This window comes from Diuraphis noxia, unplaced genomic scaffold (genome assembly GCF_037042655.1).
Source record: "Diuraphis noxia isolate RWA-SAM2 unplaced genomic scaffold, SU_Dnox_SAM2 contig0001, whole genome shotgun sequence".
NCBI lineage: Eukaryota > Metazoa > Arthropoda > Insecta > Hemiptera > Aphididae > Diuraphis > Diuraphis noxia.
The window spans coordinates 14,125,954-14,151,287 of NW_028301711.1; the positions used below are offsets into that span (position 1 = coordinate 14,125,954).

A 25,334-nucleotide genomic window follows, 5' to 3' on the forward strand; every position below is an offset into this window, starting at 1 on the left:
TAATCTATTTTAATGACGTAGCAATTGATTTATAAACCAGAATATTTTAAAATTAACATTGCTTACTAAAGGTTTCATTTCTATTGTGCTAAGAACAACAGTTGTTGTTAGTTTTTACTACTAAAATTAAATTATTCGAATTTAAATTCGTCTTTATCAGGGATAGACAACTCCTTGCTATTATAGGGTCAATTTTCGTAAGTGGAAATTTAACGAGCCAGAGAATGTATAGAAAGCAAAAAAAAGGTTCAATAAAATGTAAAATTGGCATTTTTTTAGAATATTTAGCATAGTTATAGTACGTAACGAAATATACGATTAAACTGATAACCATTATTAGCTATGTTAACTATGCCCATTTAAATATGTAATCAATTATAATTATATTTATAACATAAATATAATAATAATAAAATAAAATACAGAAAAATCCTATTTTTTTTATAAAGTAATTTGATATTATTCATATTATATTGATTAAAATATTAAATTGTATTTAATCAATGCATATTATAATGATGTCGAAGATAATGGGTGTTAGCTGACAGCGTATATAATCGTATCTCACATTAAGTGACAGTGGTTTATTAAAATATATTTTAAATAATAACCACTTATAGGTATATGAATTGAAATAATAAAATAAGTATATACAAATTTTAACATCGGTAACATTACTGACTTAGATTATATTCTAAATCATAATGTGGATTTATTTTTTAGAAATAGTGTTTGCTAGTAATTGTGTTTGGAATGAAATAAGTGAACAACTTGATAACCGTATGTCTGGAAAGGCTATACATACATTTGTCTTTGAAGGAAGGTATGCTATTAAAGAAAAACTTGGATTTACTTCAATTCCAGATTCTATTTCAGGAATAAATATTCCTCGTCAAGTCTTTGATGAACCAGGTTAGTTAAACATAATATATTGTAGATATAGTTTATTGCAAGGCTGGGCATTAACGAGTTAATAAGTTAAGTTAAGTTACTTTTAACTAAGTTAATTAACGAGTTACTTTTTTTTTAGAAGTTACTTCTAACTTAACGAGTTACATTTTTTCCCAAGTTATTCAGTAACTAACGAGTTAATTAATTTTATTGGCACGGTAAGTTAATTTTTTTCCTAAACCACAGATTTAAAATAAATTCAATTTTGTACAAATTAATTTTATAAAAAAAAAAAAAATCTGAAATTTAAAATATATTAATTAATAATTATTAGACAATAATTTATAAAAATAATTATCATAATATGACATATTGCATATTCACAGAAAATATTAAGTATAGTTGTGGATCATTTACGTTAAGAAATACATAACAATTATTTTATTATTTTATTGGATTTCAATGATTTCATCATTGATTAAAGTATAATATACAAATATAAGTACCTACCTACAGTAAATAACTGTATTACATACATTTATTGAATTATTATGTTATTTGTTAGCTTAAAAAAAGGTAGGCAGGTATAATTATTAATTTTATACTAAAAAAAGCGGGTAAGTGAGTATCGCTCTGCTGTACATTAGGTACATTAGGGGGTGGGGTGGACCTCGGACTAGGGTATAGGTTAAATTTGAATGCAATGATAGATATCATTGTATACGAAAAACGATTCTGAACAGAGATGATTTGTCTGTCAAGGATATATTATATTTAAATATTGTCATATTATATTCTATTTTTATACAAATTCAAACATTTAAGTAAAAGTCTCAAGCTCCTACGTTTGGTAATTTTTTAAAAAATACAAAAATCGAAAATTATTTAGTAGTCACACGTGTATTTTTGATTTCAAATTAACACTCGTAAAATTTTTTAAATTTAATAATCCTCAAACTTTTTTATAATTATTCTAAGCTTAACTTATGGACAGCATAGTATTAAATTTTCAATTCTTAGCTTTTGATAATAAAATATTTATAAATTTTTAACTACCAAATAGTGAAAAATATTCATGATTTTGATGAATTTTTGTCAATATTTGAACTTCAAATGCTAATAAAAAAAAATTGTGCCTATGTATTTTTATAATTTTTGAATGAGAGTTAGAACAAGTTTTGTGGACCCTTCAATTAAATTTTCAAGTAATTTGTCCCAGCTAAATTTTTTTTATCAACATTTATAAAAAAAAAATAAAAAAAATTGAAAATTTCAATTTTCTATAAATAGCTCAAAAAAAGTCAAAATGTTTTGAAAATCAAATCACGTAAAGAAAATGGCGATCTAAATAACTGGTAAAATTTTCAAGTATTTACGACTTATACTATTTGAATAACAACAAATATCAAAAATCGTTTGAGGCTAAATCGTTATTTAACGTGGTTTTGTAAAAATTTAAATTTCAAACACTCATAAAAAATTTTTGTCTGAATCCGGTAGAGTTTTTTCTACAGATAATTGAATAAAAATATATGGAAAACCTTGTACCAAATTTTCAAAACTTAGTTATAAAAGAAAAAATCGTCTACGTAGTAGTGAGGCAGCAACTATTTTTAAAATAAAGCTGTGTGACATACCGCAACTTATAAAAGTAAAGTCCAAAGTATATGAATTAAGAGGTGTTTTGGCTTTTCAACGACCGAAAAGTTCATTGAGAAATTCAGTTGGTCACTATACAGCATATATAAAAAGAGGATCTAGAAATTGGAAACTGTATGACGACCTTAAGAAAATGCCTGTCCTAGTAAAGGAACAGATAGCAGTACCAGTTGAATTTTTATTTTATTCAATTTAAAGAATAATTATATTTTACATTTTTTAAAGCTGTACATAAATATACTCTTACATTTTTTTTTGAATAATATCAATGATTACTATAATATTTTACAGGAATAATAAAAAACAAGTAACAACATTAACCTATAAATTATACACATTAACAAAATATATAAATATAAGATACTTATAAAGTCATAACTGTGTTAATCTTATATTATTTCAGATGTGATGATATATTACTATTTAATAATAGATTGTGGTCAATATAAAAATTGTGAACATACAGATAGGTATGTCAATATGTCATTCATAATAATATGTAATAAATATATTTGCCAATGTTTAAATTTCAACAAAAATTAAAAACCTATATAAAATATTCAAGCAAAATCCTATTTTCCGGGAAAACCGGTGGAGCAGGAATTGTAAAAATGTGGTCAGGAATTAGCAGGAATTGAGTACTAATTATTTGTGCAAAAAAAATTGCAAAAAGTTAAATTTTAAGGGTGGGTGGGGCCGGAGTAACGTTATCCCAGCCCCACCCGTATAAAATCCTATTTTCCGGGAAAACCGGTGGAGCAGGAATTGTAAAAATGTGGTCAGGAATTAGCAGGAATTGAGTACAAATTATTTGTGCGAAAAAAATTGCAAAAAGTTAAATTTTAAGGGTGGGTGGGGCCGGAGTAACGTTATCCCAGCCCCACCCGTATAAAATCCTATTTTCCGGGAAAACCGGTGGAGCAGGAATTGTAAAAATGTGGTCAGGAATTAGCAGGAATTGAGTACTAATTATTTGTGCAAAAAAAATTGCAAAATAAAAAATGGGGGGGGGGCCGGGGTAATGTACGTAAAATTTTCGAATTAAAGATCGGTTTATTTTCCGCGTTTTGAAACTCGTTATAGTCCGTGTTCGATTCTGTTGAACTGGTCTGTACTACTCGTAAGTGCGATAAACAGTCTGCATTCGAATGTTCCGGACCAGCTCTATAAGTTATAGTATAATCGTAATCGGCTAGTTGCAAACGCCAACGCATTAATTGCGAGGACGCGTCTTTAATACCGAACAAGTAGGTTAGCGGTCGATGATCGGTTACTATATTAAAATGTCGACCATATAAATATGGTCTGAAATATTTCACGGCCCATACGATGGCTAATAATTCTTTTTGAACTACACTATAGTTAGTTTCTGCCTTATTAAGTGTCCTACTCGCGTATGCTATGGGTTGGTCCTTAGGTACATCACCTTGAGATAATACGGCCCCAATTGCATATTGCGAAGCGTCGGTGCACAAATTGAACTTCCCTGCTTCCCAATCTGGATAGACTAGTAGTGGTGGGCTCATTAAAGCTTTTTTTAGTTCCATAAAACTATGTTCGCAATTATCAGTCCATACGAATGGTACGTCTTTTTTAAGTAAGTGAGTTAGTGGTTTTGCTATTTTTGCAAAGTTATCGACAAAACGTCTATAGTAATTTAATAGTCCTAAAAATGATTTAATTTCTTTAGCATTTTTAAGTCTAGGATAATCTCGAATACATTTAAGTTTGTTTGGATCTGGTGATACCCCGTTTTCATTAATTACGTGTCCCAAATAGATAACTTCCTTTCGTAAGAAAGAACACTTTTGAGGCTGTAACTTAAGTTTATGTACACGCAGTCGATTAAAAACGTGTTCGAGTTTTTTCTGATGGTCAACTAAGCTAGACCCGTGTACTACGATATCATCGAGATAGGCGGTACACATTTCTTCGAGACCCATGAGAACAGATTTCATCGCGTGTGTAAATGTAGCTGGTGCTGAACTTAGGCCAAATGGCATACGCAAAATATTTAGATTGTATAATTAGATTTTAAAATATTTAGATGTTCCTAACGATTCGAGTATTTCGAGCAAGTTAGGAAGACCATATGCTTCGTTTTCCGTTACTTCGTTAAGTTTTCGAAAGTCTACGCAAATCCGTAATTTAGGTTTCCCTGTCGAGTCTAAGTTTTTCTTCTTTACTACTACTAATGGAAAATTAAAAGGTGATTTAGAATCGCGTATTATATTGTTATGTTTCATTTCTTTAATTTGTTTTTCGATTTCCTCCTGATAAGCCCAAGGTAAACGGTACGGTCGTATATTAATTGGTTTTGTGCATCGCGGCGTGTTTATCGTATGCGTTACGACATCGGTAGCGCTTAAATAGTCACCCGGTAAGTAAAATAAATCCGCGTAATCACAACAGAGTTGTAAAATATTTTCACGTTCCTCTTTATTTAAATCGTCCGTTTTAATTTCACTTTTTAATTTTGTTATACGATCAGTTTGTTTATCATCTACGAAAGATGCTTTAAGTACTGTCTCGTGGTATGGCTCCCAGTCAATATGTTGTGTGGTTAGCTCGTCGATAACGAAAGGTTCTTCAGAAATATTAATAATGTTACTTATTATAGTATTATCATTTACTGGGCTAATGCTATTAGCAATAATAACGTTTTCGTTTACGTCTTGTTTTTTTATAGTTATCGCGTTGTGTTTAATTTTATCATCGTTTTTTATTAATAGTACACAGTTACTACGCGGCGGTATTATAATTTCTTTAAGACTGGTTTGTTCGGGTATCGTTAAAATATTCTGGCTGTAATCCATAATGACCTTATTTTGTTTCAAGAAGTTACGTCCGATTATACCGAAAATCGCCGAATACGACGTCGAATTTTACAAGGACGTCTACATCATTAATCTGCATAGTAGTAACTATAGTTCCTATCGTAAATATAGGTATCTCATTAATGGTGTTGGGATATTTTGTTCCGTGGATATTTTGTTCCGCGGGATAATTTGTTCCCTTTTGAGACATTTTGTTCCGTTTTTGGATTTTTTGTTCCTCTATGGAGACATTTTGATCCTTTTAAATATTTTAACAAAAAAAAGTAGGATATTTTGTTCCTTTAATTAAAAATCAAAAGGGGAACAAAAAATCCTAGAACGGAACAAAATATCCTAGTGGGACATTTTGTTCCGCGGGGATATTTTGTTCCACTCGGTGGACTTTTTGTTCCGTTTTGTGAATAATTTTATCCATTAAAAAAAAAATTATAACGGAACAAAAAATCCTAAAACGGAACAAAATATCCTAGTGCGACATTTTGTTCCGCGGGGATATTTTGTTCCACTCGGTGGACTTTTTGTTCCGTTTTGTGAATAATTTGATCCATTAAAAAAAAAAATTATAACGGAACAAAAAATCCTAAAAGGGAACAAAATATCCTAGTGCGACATTTTGTTCCACTCGGTGGACTTTTTGTTCCGTTTTGTGAATAATTTGATCCATTTAAAAAAAAAATAATAACGGAACAAAAAATCCTAAAACGGGTATAGCATTTGAAGTTCAAGTATTGACTTAATACGTAAAAATTACGGCAATGTTCCAATTATCTTAGATAGAAATTCATAAAAGTTTTTCTTTTTAAATCTAAGATTTGAAAATTTAATACAAGGCGCCTATGATATTTCTGCAATAGCAGTTGAAAAATAAAAGAAATATATATGAACAATTTTTTTTTTAAAGCATTCAAAGTCTGAATTTTGACAAAATACATAAAAATCACGAAAATTCGCAAATTATTTTAAACTAGAAATTCATAAAGTATTTTCCTTTTATATCTAAGATTAGTAAGATTTGAAAATTTAATACAAGGCTCCTAACATATTTTTACAATAGTAGTTGAATAATAAAAGAAATATATAGCCACACATTTTTTTTTTTATAACCGTTTATAGTTCAAATGTTGACTAAATACATAAAAATTACGGCAATGTTCAAATTATCATAGATAGAAATTCATAAAAGTTTTTCTTTTTAATTCTAAGATTTGAGAATTTAATACAAGGCTCATAATATATTTTTACAATAGCAGTTGAAAAATAAAAGAAATATATAGGCACAAATTTTTTTTTACATGCATTCAAATTTTAATTTTGACAACATACGTAAAAATCACGAAAATTCGTAAATGATCGAAAATTCGATGATCCTTGATTTATAATATTATAAAAGTTGTATTTAAAATGAAATAAAATATTATTGTTATTTCATTATTTGTTTATATTATGTCTTAACAATTAACACAAGCGTTGATTCTATAGGTACATCTCTTCTATAAAATCTTCTACATTCTCCTCCTTGCCTTAAATTAACAAATACATTTTTTAACAATTATCAAAATGAAGTAGATACCAACAATTTTGATAATTTATTACAATCGATCCCTAAAAATTGCTATAAAATAAATTGTCAATTAATTTACAACTAAAAAAACAATAAATAAAGATAAGTAATATAATAATGTTGTCTCAGTAACAATTGCAAATTATAAAGTTAATTAATTTATGATAATTTTTAGTGCAAAAAAATAATCATATTTTTAAGGGAATTATTATTTATTACTATTGTAGAGACCTTTTATAAGTAAATTGCCGGTGAGGCCCTTGGTACCCAGTCCGGGAGTTTACCAATTGCGCTTAAAATTACCTTTTCATATACCAATTGCGCTCTAAACATTTAAGGGTCGATATACCAATTGCGCTCTAAAAATTTTAGGGTCGATAGACCAATTGCGCTCTAAAAATGTTAGGGTCGATAGACCAATTGCGCTCTATACATTTTTTACATGTATTATACAGTTTTACAAGGTTTATGCAGTTTAGTCAATGAAATCTAAAATAAAATAATATTAATAATAATCAGAGAATAGGTGGTTAAATCATAAAGTAATAAGATTTTGAGTTTATATGATGTTTACATGATATTTGTATTTTGCATGCTTTAATAATAATAATATTTTTTTTTAATTATAATTTGAACATGGCATTACAATTTAGAATAATATAATTTGGTTAGTTTACAGAATAATATATTAATTGTTCAATAATACATTTTTTCACTACGAGGAAAGGAGAATATAATCATCATAAGTATAAAAGAACAATTGCCTACATTAAGATATTAAAATAATTCATTTAGTCACCACGAGGTATAATAATAATATGCTAATTTAAAAAAATATATAATACAATTTTCGTACATCACTCAAATGCATACTTCCGTGATCAAAATATGTGCGTGATAATAATAATGTTTCATAAAATTCCCGATACTGGTATAAAATATATTAAAACCAGTCACTTTAGCTAGTAATCAATTGATCAATAAATATCAGGCAAATTTTAATACAAGCGCAATTGGTATATTGACCGTAAAATATAAGAAGCGCAATTGGCACACTGACCCAAAAATATATGCAGCGCAATTGGTACACTGACCCAAAAATATATGCAGCGCAATTGGTATATTGACCCTTAAATACAAATTTTGTTTTAGGCGCAATTGGTCCATAGCCCCCAGTCCGACCCTGAATGATACCTACCTATCATTGCATTCAAATCTAACCTACCATAGTCAGAGGTCCACCGTCCACCCCACCGCCTAATGTACAACAGAGCGACATCCACTTACTCACTTTTTTTTTTATCATTTTGGTTTCTGTCTGTAAACATATTCAAAATATATTTCTGGTTAGGCACGCTCAATTGGTTTATATAATATACTATTGATAAATATAAAGTTTGAACTATATTAGGTAGGTACTATACCCTAAGTACCTATAGGACAATAAAAAGGGCTTGATTAATTTTGAATATTTTATATGAATTCACTATATGATATTTATATACAATAAAAAATTACTAACTATTATTTTCAAGTGTTTGATTGTAGTACCTACACTATAAATTTATCTGAAGAATATGTATTCGATGCACACTGCGTTTGGCAAGATTAGGGGGAGGCAAATATAAACCTTATATACCTATTATAATGTATATTTTAACAAAATAGGTAGGTATATTTTTTTGTATTGGAAACGCTTTCAATAGTAACTAGATAGTAAGATGTAACTGTGGAAGACCCTATAATTTAGGAGAAGGTTCTACACATGAAGCTCATTTTGAAGGAAGGAGGCTGTATAGAGGAATACTGGGTAAAACCGATGTTCAATATTGTTTTGTGAATGAAAATTATCGGTTTTAGATTTATTTCATTCCTTATCATGATTCATGAAATAGGTAAGTTAAATAAGTATCTGCAGCGTTTTGGTTTAAATTTTTATTTGACGACAAAAATGTTTATTTTAATTATTATTATATTATTTACATATTTTGAATGTAATGTTTAAAAATGGGAGAACTACCTATACTATAATAATTATCATGATAATATGATATACGTCTAGTATAAATTTACAGCTTATAAAGATTCTGTTGTACCTACTATCTACTAGGTAACCTATTTTTATTTAGTATTATGAAGTGTAAGTAATCTATAATTTCATAATAATTAATATATTATGATTTGGGGCAAAGCGATTGTTTATTATTTTTTTATAATGCCTAAGCATTGATAAGTATCAATTTATTGTAGGTTAAAATTAGGTGTACACATATCTAATAAATAATTATACAATTACAACTTTTAAATATTACCTGTATATTTTAGGCATCTTGCAGGTACCTACTCAAGGTAATACTCTTAATAATAATATGAGTAATTAAAGATGTTATTTAACAATAATTTAAATTAATCTAGAGCTGTTGAGGAATATAAAGTACCATAAACTACATTATATTATTTTGTCAGGAGAGTGAAGAAAAAATAAATACATTTATGTGATCTTACCACTAAAAAAAGCAATTATTACTTAAATAAAAACAATTAATTACCCAATTTTAAATGAAAATTAATTTACACAGCTTCAAAAAGCAATATTATTAATATTACTTGTTTAAATATTTATGTACACTAGTTGGTACACCCTGAATAGTATATTAAGTATAACTTATAAAATACGATCTTCACAAATGTCATATGCTTTTAACTTATATTAAAAATAAAAATCATTTAATAAATTTTATGTTTACATTCACATTTAAATGGATTGATTTTTTTATAATACCTAATAGTAACCTTGAATCTCAGTAAGTAGGTTTTTAATGTATATCTAATACTAATACCTATCTATAGTGCCTCTATGGGAGAGACTCCCCTCCCACACACATACATATATATTATATATATTTCAGAATTTTTCATAGTAACTTTGGGAATGATATGTCTGAAAATTCCAAAAATTGTAAACCTTTAGTTTAGTTTAGTTTTGTGATTAATTTAAATTAAAAGTAGATAGGTATAAAAAGAATTGACCATGTGCATAATATAAGTGTTGAATTATTCATATAATATATTAAAATTAATAACAATTTCAAACTTAAAACTCATTTATTAAATTTAACAATATAAATGTAATCATAACTTTATTAATTATGGTAAAAAATCCAAACGTGGAAAAAGTGACGAGTTGCGGGGCCACAGTTTCATGCTTAGAAGCAACTCATCAGCAAACAATTGACAATGCAATATACATTTAAAGGAAAAGGCAGGAGGCTAAATTTTCATGATACTCCATTTTACTATTTAACTAAACGTTGGTTATTGTAATGATACATTTTATAACTTTCAATGATATTATTTCTTCTTTATTATTTATTTACAAAAAATACATTAATATAAATATCAATATATTAAGATATTTATTTTTTCTTTCAGTTTTTCCCTACATAATTCAGTTTAATCATATATAGTGGATATTCATTAAAAAATTTGACTGTAACATAATATTCATATGATCAGATCTGGAATTGAAGGTAATTAGGTACTTAATCAATTATGTTAGGTAAATACCTAACACTATATGAATATTAAATTTATTTCTTTGTTTATAAATAATACCTACTTATTATAATAACAATAAATTATGTAATGTATGCAAAAATAAAATTTATTTTAAACAATTAAATATAAATCACAATTTTCTCAATTGGAGATCAATTGGAGATACCATAACTATTCTAGGAGACCAAGTACGTGACAATGATGAATTTCCCAATAAGTCAATTTCTTCTTGAAGATCATTGTTTTCTTCATCATTATGAAATTGAGACACATTTATAATCGGTAACGATATAGGACTATGCATTATTTGTACGTCTTCTTCTGCGTAGAAACTTATTTGAGGCATATTATGAACTGGTGTCGATGTAGCATTAGGAGTACCAACTTCTACATCAGACCCAAATGATGAATTAACTAACGGGAAAGTGTTCAGACTTTGTACGTCTTCTTCTGCGTAGAAACTTATTTGAGGCATATTATGAACTGGTGTCGAGGTAGCATTAGGAGTACCAACTTCTACATCAGATCCAAATGATGAATTAACTAACGGGGAAGTGTTAAGACTTTGTACGTCTTCTTCTGCGTAGAAACTTATTTGAGGCATATGAACTGGTGTCGATGTAGCATTAGGAGTACCAACTTCTACATCAGATCCAAATGATGAATTAACTAACGGGGAAGTGTTAAGACTTTGTACGTCTTCTTCTGCGTAGAAACTTATTTGAGGCATATGAACTGGTGTCGATGTAGCATTAGGAGTACCAACTTCTACATCAGACCCAATTAACAAGGATGATGTAGACAGTGAAGTATTTGGGCGATAAATAGCACGAGTGGTAATGTTATGTTCTTCAGTTTCATCTATAAATAATTTATATATATATGTATAAATACAAACAATATTAAATTTATTAAAATATAAATAATTAACCTTACCAAAGCCATTGCTGGTTGGTCGATCCATGCCAAAATTCGGGGTAGTATGCTTTGTATATAGTAGAAATTCGAATACACTGAACCTTTCATGGCGCAGTTTTTTGGTAGCAACACGAATTTTTTTATCTTGTACCTTCCATTTTTTTGGTTGTTCATGTCTGATTTCTATACCATCTTGAACTAATAAAAAGTCATTTGTAATTCCTTTCATGAAGGTAATAAGTTTCTCTGTAAATATATATAAAAATAATTATTAATTCTTGTTTTTTAATTTAATAATATTATATGCAGATTTTTAGGTTCCAATTTATATCAAGACTACTTGGGTCTAGAATTTATTTGTAATTATAAATGCAAATTATTAAAATGGAAATACTATATGTTATGCTTATGTTAATCATAGGTAATTGTTAAGTATTCTATTTGTTTTGAAATAAATTTAAATTTGTCAGGTCTTATCTATTGTCCATTATAAACAAGTATGTACAATAAAGACATAGACTTAATTATGGTTATAAATTATAATTATAAAACTTAAAAATAAAATAAAGAAATATAATACACATTGATAATTATGCATAATATATAATATCAAAAATTATAATAATATAATAAAGTACCAAGAAAAATCCATGGAGATGGGTGAGGATGTTGAATGTGCTTCATTAAATGCATATGACTGACTTCGAGATGATTATTTGTTCTGCGAACTCGATTATTAACAGACATTATGCTGCTTAAATTACCTATATATTAAAAAAATATATGATTTTTTTTTTTAAGGTGTAAGAACACTATTTGTTATAAAAGTCCAACAAAAATTAATGAGAACGGTTTTTTGGGGAAAATCATGTATAATATTGATCTGAATGTAAGTAATCATAAAAATGTAAGGTTAGCATAACTTTTAAATTTAATCACACGTATGAAATTAAAATGACAAATACTTTGTTCTATAGTTATTAGGAATATATATAGTATTTTAGTATAGTTGTATGTAACATCTAACCATAAACAGACTTCACAAATGGTTTGTGGTACTGTTATACTTTAAATAAAATAAAATAAATTTCATAGAAAAGATATATTCTTACCAATAATCCAAGTATTATAGTAGTATTTTAATAAAGATTTCATATTATGCCTATTTGTAATACTTAGAACTCTATGCAGCTCATCAATATAACATTGTAATACATTCTCAAATCCTTCAAATGTTTTATCTTTAGGCAATAGAGGAATTGCCATAAGCATATGAACAATGTCATAAACAGTTTGATTCCTACGGCATAAATCAGTTAAACCTAAATTTAACAAATAACAATAATTTAGAACTAACTTTAATCAGATAGGTACTTAAATACTGATGATTTTAATAAAAGCTGACCTTTTTTTTGAATATGACGCCAAACACATTGTGAATGGTGAAACCAGCAACCATAAATGTTTATGTCTGTGAACACTGACTTTATCGCTGCAATAGATGAATGTTCAAAGTCTACAGATATACATTTTGGGTTCCAGTTTCCAATAGTTTTTAGGTAATTGAACAAATGTATGTAACTGGTTTCTGTTTTGTTACTCATTAGAGCATATACTAATGGAAAACCCTGTAAATTATGTTAGAATTTAATAATACAACCACACATTTAAACATAATGCCTATAAATTAGGTATCTCAATTGTAATACCTATATATCTCCTATAATCAACACTTTAAGACTGATTTAAAAAATTGTATTTTAACTAAACTTATTATTAAAAATATTCTAGTATATATTAAATTTGGATAAATATACACATATAAACAGGAAAACAATAAAATTCAATAATTCCATAAATTGTACATTTGTATAGTTGTGCATTGGAAATTATAATAAAATTAAATATATGAAACTTACGTTGTCCATATACATTCCCATGATAACAAAAAGTTGACAACATTCACCTTGAAATTTTGGAGATGCTTTAAAAGTTCCATCGATGATAAATTCGGTTCCACTTCTCAAGAGCCTAGATTTAATATGAAAATGTATAAATAATAGTTTGAAAATTGAAATATATCATAACATAAAATACCTATTTAGCCAATAAATTGGAATAGATTCTATGTATATAATAATAGTAAATTCCAAAATATTTTGTAATTAATTATTTATTTTTAATTAAATTTATATTTATTAAGTACCAATAGTTATAATATACATAACTTATTAGTGTGATTTTATGATTCAATGAAGGATATTATGTGAAGTCCCCATCCCCAAATATTTAAATATAAAATTACACTATAAAATAACACCTCTCTTTCAAAAATGCTGACCTATGTACCTGCATTTATTTATATCATAGACTATACTAGTGGTCGTAGTATGAATGTAGTGCCAGCGGCAAGACTGCACTGTTCGGCCTTATATTCTCCGTATATTAGTACCTATAAGGTCTATGATTTATATGCTTAGTCTTAGTGTGTATGATAGACAAGAACCATCTATATTACCTACCTACCTACTCTAAAAATAAATAGATACTAAAGAAAACCAACCTCTTTAATTTTGGAACAATAAACACAAGTGAAATGCCATCTTCCAAATTTCCAGATTGTCCAAAAAAAATATTCTGTCCCTCAATTTGTACCTTTTCTGCAAAGTCATTCAACATTTGATTTTTGAACGATAACATAGAATTAGGTTCAGGAGGCAAATTTTCTTTTTTTGCTTTTGACATTTGTCTCTTAAACATTTTATATGGCACATGTACACTCCTAAACTCTGGTCTAGCACACACTTCATTGAAAATAACCCTATGATTTGTTTGTTCTCTTGTCGCTCTATCTATTAAAGTTTTTCTAAAAGTAGCCAATAGTGTTTTATTTTTATTACAATGTTTATGTGACTTGTACAACCACAACGTTTCCATATCAGGGAGCATGATTTTCCCTCTTGCCGGGCAGCTAAAAAAGAATAGATATAGATTAGTAAAATTAACATTAAAAATATTTTTCATTTCTATTCAAAAATTGTGACGAACATTATCAACCATTTTCTTGCATATTAGGTAGGTATTGGTATATTATAAATTGTTCAAGGTGTTAGCTTGTAAATGAATAAATATATAGGTACTATAGGTATATTAATGATCAATAGGACCCGGAAGTTTATACACTAAAAACTACAGAAATATGTATGCAGTTATATTATGCGCTTAGATAATATGCTTGAATATATTATATTAACCAATTGGAGAAAAACATTGTTTTTAATGTCAAATGGAAATTTGAAAAATACGATATAAGAATATCTTGTAAGTTTTCTCAATATAATTAATGTCTTAATTTTTTTATTCAAGAATTTTCATACTGGTTCTTCATAAAATATTTTAAAATATGCTCTAATAAATTGTAAAATTAAGAAACTTGCTCTAAAATTTAAAAACCACTAAATATGCACTAGATGCCTAGGTATAAACTTTTGATATGTTTTTTGTTGTGTCTTGAAATGCATTCCTAGCGCACTTGGCAATAAATCTAATGGTTAAAAAAAACTTTCTGGCCCTAATGATCAATCATAAGGCCATATTAATAATGTATTATAATATATTATATATTATTCAATTATTCCAACTACAAGATATTGAAGCACTCCTTACCAACCTATAGAGTATAGGTACAATTGTAGTATTATACCAAAAATATATAGGCCTTAATAATATCCATTCAGGCTAATGACCTCAGTTGTCGAAGCCTTAACCCAAAAAAAAAAAATAATAATAATATCCATTATATATTAGGTAGGTATTACCTACCTAATAAAAATACCTATATAATGTTTTAAATTGTTGATCACTTACTTTTGATCAGATATTCGCCATTTACTGCATTTCAATATATAATAACTGGGATTTTTTTGTTTTATCCAATAAACATTGTCGTCAACGTCTTTGTACACAGCACAATTTGCACGAATGCCAGGAACTTCAAAAATTTGTACCATTTGCATTTTAACTTTATTATAATCGTAGTTAAATAAATAAAATAATATACCTATACATTTGAGCTATTAATGTTATAATTAATAACTTTTATATAATAATACCGACAGTCCGACAACACCAACAACAATGAACATTAAAGATGTTATCAAGAGTGCACAACAGTAGAAAATTGGAATTACACTATTTCTCGCGTACTAAACAATCAAGTATTCTGTATTATAAACAGTATAAACTATTATTACTTAAATAAATACCTACAAAGAAAAAAAGAATTTATATTTGTCAATTTTCATGTGTTCTAAATCGGTTCTCACTACCACACATTACACAATGCGCGCACAAGCAGCAGTACAACAACCATTGTCGAAACTGGTTATTTATCGCCGTGGCGAGGCGCACGGTTTATAAATATCTAATATTTTGATACGAAAATATTAAATAATAATGTTGTCAATGAATTTTGATAATAATCTGATTCTGATACTAAAATTAATTACTTTATTCACATTTTCACAATTACATCAATAAATATACTTAGTAAAATCGGCGCCTAAATTCTTATTAATATTGACTTATTATCTAGATTCAAAATTGAGTATTAACTAATTAGAAAATTAGGGCGATAATTAGTATGACTTGAGACAATGTCGAGAGAGAAAAAAAACGTTATCCACCATTGCACAACCACAAATCGTTTTGGAGCGATTTCGCTAATGGTTTATGGACGGGGACGACCGCGCATAAAATACTAATAGTTTCCTCTACCCCTTTTTTTAGTTAAGTATTCTCGGTCGGGTATTAGCTAAGGGGGACCATTTCTTAACCAAACTTTTCGATTAAGCCCCTCTAAAATGTACTCCTGGAGTCGGGGGTCATCAAACCCCCCCTCTAGGTGAAATTTAAAAATGTTCAGTTTTTGTAAGACATTTCTGAAGGTCAAGATAAGGGTAGATTGGTGCCTGGTGGTCGGTGATCAAATTCGGCATCTTGTTTCATGACAGTAGGATCGGTTATTCCCCGTCTTTAATGGCTTCAAAAGTTCAAATTTTTTATTTTTCGGGTTTTTTGGCACGGATACTTATATTTTGGAGCCATTTTGGTAGTCGGATTTTATAGAGTACTTTTCCTCAGATCGATTGGTACTGATATCAAGGTTATCCAACTTTTGGTTCGGGAGTTATGATTTTTTATGTGTTCGTTGTACTTAGAAAATAACGTAGTTTCGTGTTTTTTGGAATTTGAGTTTTCGTTCGATCTCTACGAAACTTGAGATCCTGGTACTTTGGTGTTTGACCATTCAAAAAGGTCCATGGTCGAAGTACGTACGACCATTATTTCACCCGGAATCGGGTAGAAAAAAGTTGAAAAATGCATTAAGTGATTTTTCGAATACCCATACGTTTTTTACAGTTTACGTCCATTTAACGTCTTGGATAATTATTATTTTGAACTTTTTTTTGAAATTTACCTAGTAAATTAACGTTTTACCCTTAGATCTGTGCTATAAGTGGGATTAATTCTGTAATCCCAAGTCGTTTTTAAAGTGTGAACATTTTAAATACAGACGTATTGTTTATTTTTTTTTTACTATTATGTTTTTGTTTGTTATTAGGTTTTGGTCGACCAGACCAATGCTCAGCATCATTTTGAGGTCTGGTTTTTTCACCTATGGATAGGTACTTTAGTCAGTAGTCACCTTTTCATATAGACGCCAGAACAACAGTTATTAAATATAAATAAATGCAGGGCTAGATCTCCTATCAGCCTTAACTCTTAAGCCTTTAGAGCTGTCTATTTCTAGCGGTAATTATATACCTATACTACATATTCTAACTCTTTTGTTTTGTATTATAGATACCCATCGTTTTTTTCTGTAAAATACTGTTATTAAGGTAATTTGTCCTTGATAATAAAATGTAATAACATATAGTTTTCACACAGAAACCACACAGGTCATTGCAACTGTTAGTACTTCCACTATTATTAATTGCGAGATTTTCACAAATTTTGTTGAAGTGTTTAACATTATGTTATGTAATTTTACACAATTTAATAAATTAATACATTAAAAAAAAAACAAAATTAATATGATAACTAACTGCAATAATCACTATATATTGTATATTCGGCTAAAATACCTTCGGCGGCTTCAGCTGTAATATTTGTCAGCTAATCTATTTTCGGTTAAACTATGGACTATGGTTCTGCTAATATATACCTATTTATCCAACAAATTATTTTTCGGCTAGAATACGGATCGGCTGATATATTATCGGCTAGAATACGCACTTCCTTGTGTAAGAACACTAGGAACCTATATCTAAATAATAAAATAAAATACATCTTCCATAAAATATAACAAAACTTTAGATTATTTGCTTGGTAGTTGGTTATGTATAATAAATATATAATTAAATACCTAACAAATATACAGCAATAATAATTATCAACTATTATTGAAGGACGCGGACGTCAATATAAGGGGGTAAAATATAAATATACATATATATATATATATATATGTATATATGTGTGTATTTATTTATTTATATTGAGAAAAGTTCTTTTATGACTAACTGGACTGTAAAATTTGTATAATCTTTCCCACTATCGTCTAGCATTGGTAACTTGCTACCCAACTCAGATATAGATAAGGTGCATTTTGCTTCCAATGATTTTCATCATTGCGTTAATGTACGTAATAGCCAATAGGTTTTCAGTAATTACACACCTTGTAGCCGTTGTAGTTGCCTAAAACGGATTTTATAATATATTACTAATTTTACATGATTACAATAATTATTAATGATGATAGTTGTCATTGTGGTATCATTGCTTTTGCTGGCCTAAATGATCAAAATTAAAATTCTAGTACTTGCCCTTACCTACCTAGCCCCTTGCTTATTGCTACTTGAATGTTATTTTTTAAAACGATACAATTGACCTTCCCTATTGACAACGTTTGTCAACAGAGAAAATAAACTATGATAAGCAAATTTCGAGTAGCATATTGTATTATAAAAATTATAATAATATTATTAATAAAATAATATATCTAATGCATTTGATAAAATCAATATGAATCATTGTACCTAAAAGGCTAATAGTAAAGAAGTAGATAATAATATAATTAGCCTAAGTTGTACACAATTTTATAGTTACCACTGTTAGCAGTATATTTGTATATATGTATACTGCAAAAAGAGTAATATTAATATAAACAGAAGAACCTAGAAATATAAATTTGATTAATTGGGTAATGTTAAAAAATTGTAAATTTGTTTCCAATCAATTTGTATCATTGTGTTCAATATAACGCATTATTATATTATAATTAAACGCCTGGAAAATGTTACTTATGGTTGATAAAAATTAGATTAATAGCAAGTCTCAATTCAATGTTCATAGTTAATTAAAATATATTTTTTTTTCAAATAAGCATAACAATATTCACAAAAATGTCATAAGTACTATGTAATTGCAAAATAAGAACTATAAAATTAGTATGAAGGGGTGCTTTGGTAAAGTAGGTATAACACGTAGTTTTTTAAGAATTTTGACACAGTGGAGCACTAACTGAGCATACACAAATGAAACATTTTAAATCAGAAATGTGCACAGTGCCTCCTAGGGTTCGAAACTTGAATACATTTTTAAGGGATGGAGCACTATAACGAAGTGCTAAAATGCACTAACTTACACTAACGAGTCACAACAAATAGTCTAGGTACCCAAAATATAAAATGGATTTAATGCCACCAATAAATTTACTTATGGTCTAATTGTAACTTCATCGGTCTTATTATCACCTGTAGTCTTATTGACACGTATAGATGAATTACACAATAATATTAATTAAAAATACTAAATAGGTTAGTGGGTGCAAAACAATCTTTATAAGTTACCGAGACGTATATGATAATTAGAGTATACTTCTACCATTGTTTATAGTGTTTATACCTTAAATTCAAAACATGTAAATAAAATAACAATTAACTTCAACATTTTTATCATTGAATACTACCTACATTACCTACAAACAAAAATGTTGCTGTTGATGTTGCAGAATGAAATAAATCTAAAACTGATAATTTTCATCCATAGAATGCATGACAAACAGTACAGCCCCCCTTCTAAAGGAGCTTCGTATGTAGGCCCTTTTCCCTTATTTAAAGGGCCTTAAACAGTTACACCTTACTATCTAGTTACTATAAGAGCGGTTCCAATACATGCAAAACAATATATTTTGTTAAAATAAGTTTTATTGCCTTCCCCCTAATCTTGCCAAACTTAAACTTATACCCAGTGTGCACCAATACCTACGTAATTTTCTTCAAATAAATTAATCTCATTTTATAGTGTACAACAGTCAAACACTTGAAAATAATAATTATAATATAATAAAGTAATAAAATATTTAATACCTATTCACCAAGCCGTTCTTATTGTCCAATAAATATATTTAGGTAGGATAGTTATTTTATTACATTTTATGAAAGGATCAAATTATTCACAAAACGGTCCGCCGCGCCGCGCGCCGAGGGGAACAAAATATCCCCGCGGAACAAAATGTCCCACTAGGACATTTTGTTCCGTTTTAGGATTTTTTGTTCCGTTATTAATTTTTTTGAACCTATCAAGTTATCCACAAAATGGAACAAAATGTCCACCGAGGGGAACAAAATATCCCTGCGGAACAAAATGTCCCACTAGGACATTTTGTTCCGTTTTAGGATTTTTTGTTCCGTTATTAATTTTTTTGAACCTATCAAGTTATCCACAAAATGGAACAAAATGTCCACCGAGGGGAACAAAATATCCCTGAGGAACAAAATGTCTCAGTAGGACATTTTGTTCCGTTTTAGGATTTTTTGTTCCGCAATTGATTATTTTGAAAAAGGAACAAAATGTCCCCAAAAAGGAACAAAATGTCCGCGGAACAAAATATCACCTTACCCTCATTAATACCTTTGATAGTGCGTTTTTCCTGCTCGTTAACAATAACTTGTCCGTTTAACGCTGTGATTTTTATGAGGTTCATTTCCGCGCCTGAGTCAATTAATAATTTTATATTATGCGGATTAAAATTATGCGAGCTACATACTATATGTGCTCCTCCTCAAAGTTAGTGACAATTCTAACGTTGTTTTGGTTTATTTCCATGTTTTGGGACTTTCACTTTCGTTCCCCTGACCATTAGTTTTATTTTTTTCGTTGTACATACGTTTCCTACAGTCTTTAATATTGTGGTTAGTCTTTTTACAGTACGCGCAGAATCTAACCTGTCCTTGATATTCTTTCTTTATAACAACGGGTTTTTCGTCGCGATAATTTATGGGATTTCTAAAACCTGAACTGACCGATGTGCTTACGTTATTACGGCACTCGTTTGCATAATGTCCCATTTTATTACATTTATTGCATTTAATATTTTTTTTATTCGTGTTATTTTTCCCGTAATTTTTATTATTATTAAATCTTCGGTTTAATTGTTGTAAATCCTGCTCCTCTTCGATAGCGATTGTAATTGCTTTTTCAAGAGTGTTAACATCTCGAGCTCGTAGTAGTGCCCTAATTTCGGGTTGTGTCCCGTTAATAAATGCAGCTAGTGCCCCCGTTTTATGCGAGTTAGCCACTGCCGTTGCAGCGTTATGATCTAGTCCTATAGTTAACGCGCTTACCAATTCGTGGTAACATTTTTCCGTACGTCCGGCAAAAGTTCGGACGTCTTCACCGAAACGTTGTTTTATATTGCTTAATTGTGATTGCAAAAAATTAACTGAGTGTGTTGCCCCAAATACTGTGCGGAGGTGGTTTTTAAGCGCTGTCCATTCCGTGAACTCGCGATAGCGTACCGCTTGGTATGCGTCCCCTCCTAATTGTGCTAATATGTTTTCAAATATCATAGGTCTAATGGTTTCGCTAACGTTATTCATTATATAGTTACATTTTGTTATATATGAAGATAAGTCTGCTTCGGAACCCCCGTTAAAAGTCGGAACCATGCGTAAAGCAGATTCAAGTCCTATGTTTACACTCATTATGGTTGTACGTAAAGTTTGTGGGTTGTATCTAGTTATTTCCCAACACCTATTCGGACTCTCAGACATATACTAAATAATTGTTCTAACTGACAACTTACAAAATGCTCATGATGCTGTCTGGTCCTAAAAATTGTCCTGCGTGCTGATGACTGCTCTGCTGGCTTGCCGTTGATGCTCCGCTAGGCTCGTCGTTGATGTACTTGCTTTGTCCGTTCCTATTCCTGATGTGTGGATCGATGACGTGGTTGAACTCGAGGTCCGCTGATGTACTTGATTCTGGGTTGGATACCAAAATACTTCTTTCAGGTGACCCCACACCTGACACCAAAAGCGTGTAGTGATCCCTCACTAACGCCTATTATTTGAGTTCAGCGACGTTGGATTGACAATCAGGTTTTTCAAAGGAGACGGTGATAGAGTTACAAGTTACACAACGTTGAAAATATTAAGTATTTTTATTAAAGTAAAATATAAAATTATATAAATTTGAGGACAGAACGTAAAGTATCTGCCCGAGAAATTAGTAATAAAAATTGGAATGAACTTATGTATAGCGGCGATGTTGAGGACAAGCCCAACGACTATACTAAGTTCTACATTGAGTGAGACACAAACTAATTCTAATTCTGCAATGGACCTAATCCTGTATTTATGCAGAATTTTTACACGGTAGAGATTGTAGGGAGTGGATCAAAGGAACCGCAAGGTGGTTGTTATTGCGAGTGTTTGGATTCCCAGTAATTCGGCGAGCCAACGCCCATACATTCGGCAATATTCTAATCTAATTTATTGCTCTGTTTTCGTACTTATTTGTAATCGATACGCGGTTGAATCTGGTATCGATTAAACTGTCATTCTCGAGGTCCAGGAAGATAGTAGTATAATAGTAGTGTGAATTGTAATTATAATATGTTAATGTAATTAAAAAAAATAGTAGAGCGACTCCGTCGGTTTACTACACCCGGCTCGGATGACTTAGTGCAATAAAAATGCATTTTTTTTTAACCTTGTGACCTACTTGGGGTGATCACTTTCATTACTAAGAACTGAAAGAACTTCTAATAATTCAGAAAAACGCATATTAATTTTTTTAATTCATGTGTACCAATATGCCCATCTTGTTTCTATCAATCTTTCTAAATGGATGCCATCAAGATTTTTATCTTTTTGAGCCTTAACAAAAAGCTCATACCTTATCTGGCTATTCATAATAAATTTATACAAATCTTGTATAGTGTTAAAAAAATTATTGATGTAAGGTATATTTTGGAGTGTTTGAACTAAATATAAGTTCAATCGATGGGCATAACAATGGATGTATATGGCATGAGGAACTTCTGAACGTACTCTTTCTTGAACTCCTGAAAATTTCCCACTCATAACGGAAGCACCGTCATAACATTGCCCAATACAGTTCATTTTGTCTAATTTATTTGTAGACAATATTTTGAATATTTCACTTGCTAAACTCATAGCATTTGAATTTGTCATGTGATAGCGGCCAATTGATTTTTCACAAATGTTTAAGTCATTATCCACAAATCTTAATAAAAAACTCATTTGTTCTTTTTTGGATAAATCCTTTGTTTCATCAACCATGATAGTGTAAACGCCAAATGTATTTATTGAACCTAATATGTGTTGTCTTGTTAATGTGGCAATAATTTGAATAAAATCATTTTGATACACCGGATTAGTATAGTGACCATACCGGGCCTGTAAGCGTAACTTCATCTCATCACTTGCAAACATTTCTAAGATTTCAATAAAATTTCCTTTATTTTTTGATAACTCAGACTCAATGTGTCCACGAAAGGCTAAACCTTGTTTGGATAAATAAAGTGCTGCCTTAAATAAAAAGTGTACATGGCTTCTATTTTCAATAATGTTTTGTTTTCTAAAATTAATTAGTTGGTTTGCTACAGAATGTTTATTATTTGTTTGAACTAGTTGATAATCATACCAACGCTGTGTAGAAATAATATGTCTTTCATAACTACTATGCTTAGATAAACATTTTGTTATTTCTTTCCAATTTTTGCATTTAGAACCATAATCAACAAAACATTTTTGGTCTGTAGTTTGTCCAGATGCTGTAAGGTTAGCAGCAAAGTGACGACACGGAAAACAAAATAATGAATCATTTAACACTGAATACTCTACCCAATTGTGCTTTTCATAGAATTTACTAGAAAACCTTCGACCATTGGTAGCAGGAAATATTTTTTCAGGCTGTACTGGTTTATCACTTTTAGTTAATGATATATCACTGGGGTTATCAGGTCGTTGTAGTAAACTTGAAGGTAATTGAACCTATGTACATAATTAATGTTTCATTGTAATAATAGTATTTAGCCTTAACATTAGATTGATGTAAACTATATAATTTTAATTTATAAATACAATATACATTATAATAAGTATTAAAGTATATACATATCCCAATAAATGATATTGTAAAATAAAACATTAAAATTAAAATTACAATAATAAAAAAAATCATTCCACATCTAATAATTACATTATAATATAATTCTTTTGTTTAAATGTTAAAGAAATACTCACAATATTATCAACTACATTTTCTTGTTCTCTCTCTTCCTCTACCTCGTCCTTAAAATCACCAGTACTACTAGTTTCATTATTAGAATTAGATCCATTACCATTATCCAATACATTACAAGCGGTCAACTCGACAGGCTCATCATCTTTCTGGAAAGCATTAGTGTCTATGTAAGCATTACCTAAGCAATATGCATTTAATCTATCTATCTAACAAGCAATATAGCAAAAAATATGATATTCCATTAAGTGAATTAAATATTATAATTTTATGCAAACATATTAAAATAAATATTAATCAAATAATATTATATTATATTACCTGGGTATCAATTATTACAATTGTTAAGGTGATATGAGGTAATACATTAAGTTAATTATTGGGCATAACATAAATAATGTTTTATATTTTGGTTTTTTCAATAAATAGATAGATAGGTATAGGTAGGTATGTCAAAATATTGCAGTAGGTAGTAGGTACTTCAAAATGTATCATACTATTTTAGAGTAAGTATATGCAACAAATATATTGTAAAATAATCATTTTAATACAAATTAATTTATTTTACTCCATACTTCTGATCATAAGACAATAAGACATAATATGTTAAGAAGAAAAATTTACCTCATTACGATTACTGCTACTTTCATTTTGATCTGTTTTTGATTTTTTGTTAAAATAAAACATTAAATTATTTTTTCTTTTTTCCATCCTTAAGGCTTAAATTTATATATTTATTAGTTTTAATATTAAAAATATGACGTTTTAAACACTCTCAAGTCTTTACTCATTAGGTAATTACACTTCGTAATTTAAATTTTAAACTTTATAGTGTGATAATAAACAATGAAAAGTAAAACTGATTAGATAGATAATAGTATCACAGAACAGATGATAATATGTATAATCATAGATAATATAGGTATATAATGAGTATAATAGAGTAATAGGACGTACATTAATACTCATTGAAAATAGAATAATAATTCATAATATAATATAAAGAATAAATTTATTTGAAAAATTTATTTCTAGTGGGCTTGCGCCGCTGGCGGCCTATATCCGGACTAAAAGCGGCTCGCTAATTGTAAGGGGGGGGGGCAAAGGCCCACCCTGTCACCCCACAAATGACGCCACTGATGGGCGTGGGCTGAGTTCAATATGCGTTACTATTAAAAAACGTGTACTTTGACTGGGTTTCGGTCACACGTGTGCTGCGCGTGGCGTGTACATGGGCTGGGTCCAATTTGCGCCGGCTCTTATCGTTCGCCAGTTCGGCGAGTTCGCCACAG

General features: G+C 29.3%; 1 protein-coding gene and 2 pseudogenes across 1 annotated transcript; all 3 read right to left on the reverse strand.

Annotated features, from left to right (window-relative positions):
- Positions 1–10,636: 10,636 nt before the first annotated feature.
- LOC149059837 (uncharacterized) lies at positions 10,637–15,788 on the reverse strand. The gene is made up of 8 exons (XM_089226389.1): positions 15,292–15,788; positions 13,988–14,395; positions 13,344–13,455; positions 12,830–13,052; positions 12,537–12,746; positions 12,063–12,188; positions 11,443–11,670; positions 10,637–11,367 (listed from the first exon to the last, which is right to left on the reverse strand). The coding sequence occupies exons 1-8, from the start codon at positions 15,438–15,440 to the stop codon at positions 10,637–10,639; spliced, it is 2,187 nt and encodes a 728-aa protein (XP_089082515.1). The 5' UTR covers positions 15,441–15,788.
- A 4,784-nt stretch (positions 15,789–20,572) lies between these two features.
- Positions 20,573–22,317, reverse strand: LOC149059838 (uncharacterized; annotated as a pseudogene).
- LOC107171511 (zinc finger MYM-type protein 1-like) lies at positions 21,574–24,692 on the reverse strand (annotated as a pseudogene).
- Positions 24,693–25,334: the final 642 nt, after the last annotated feature.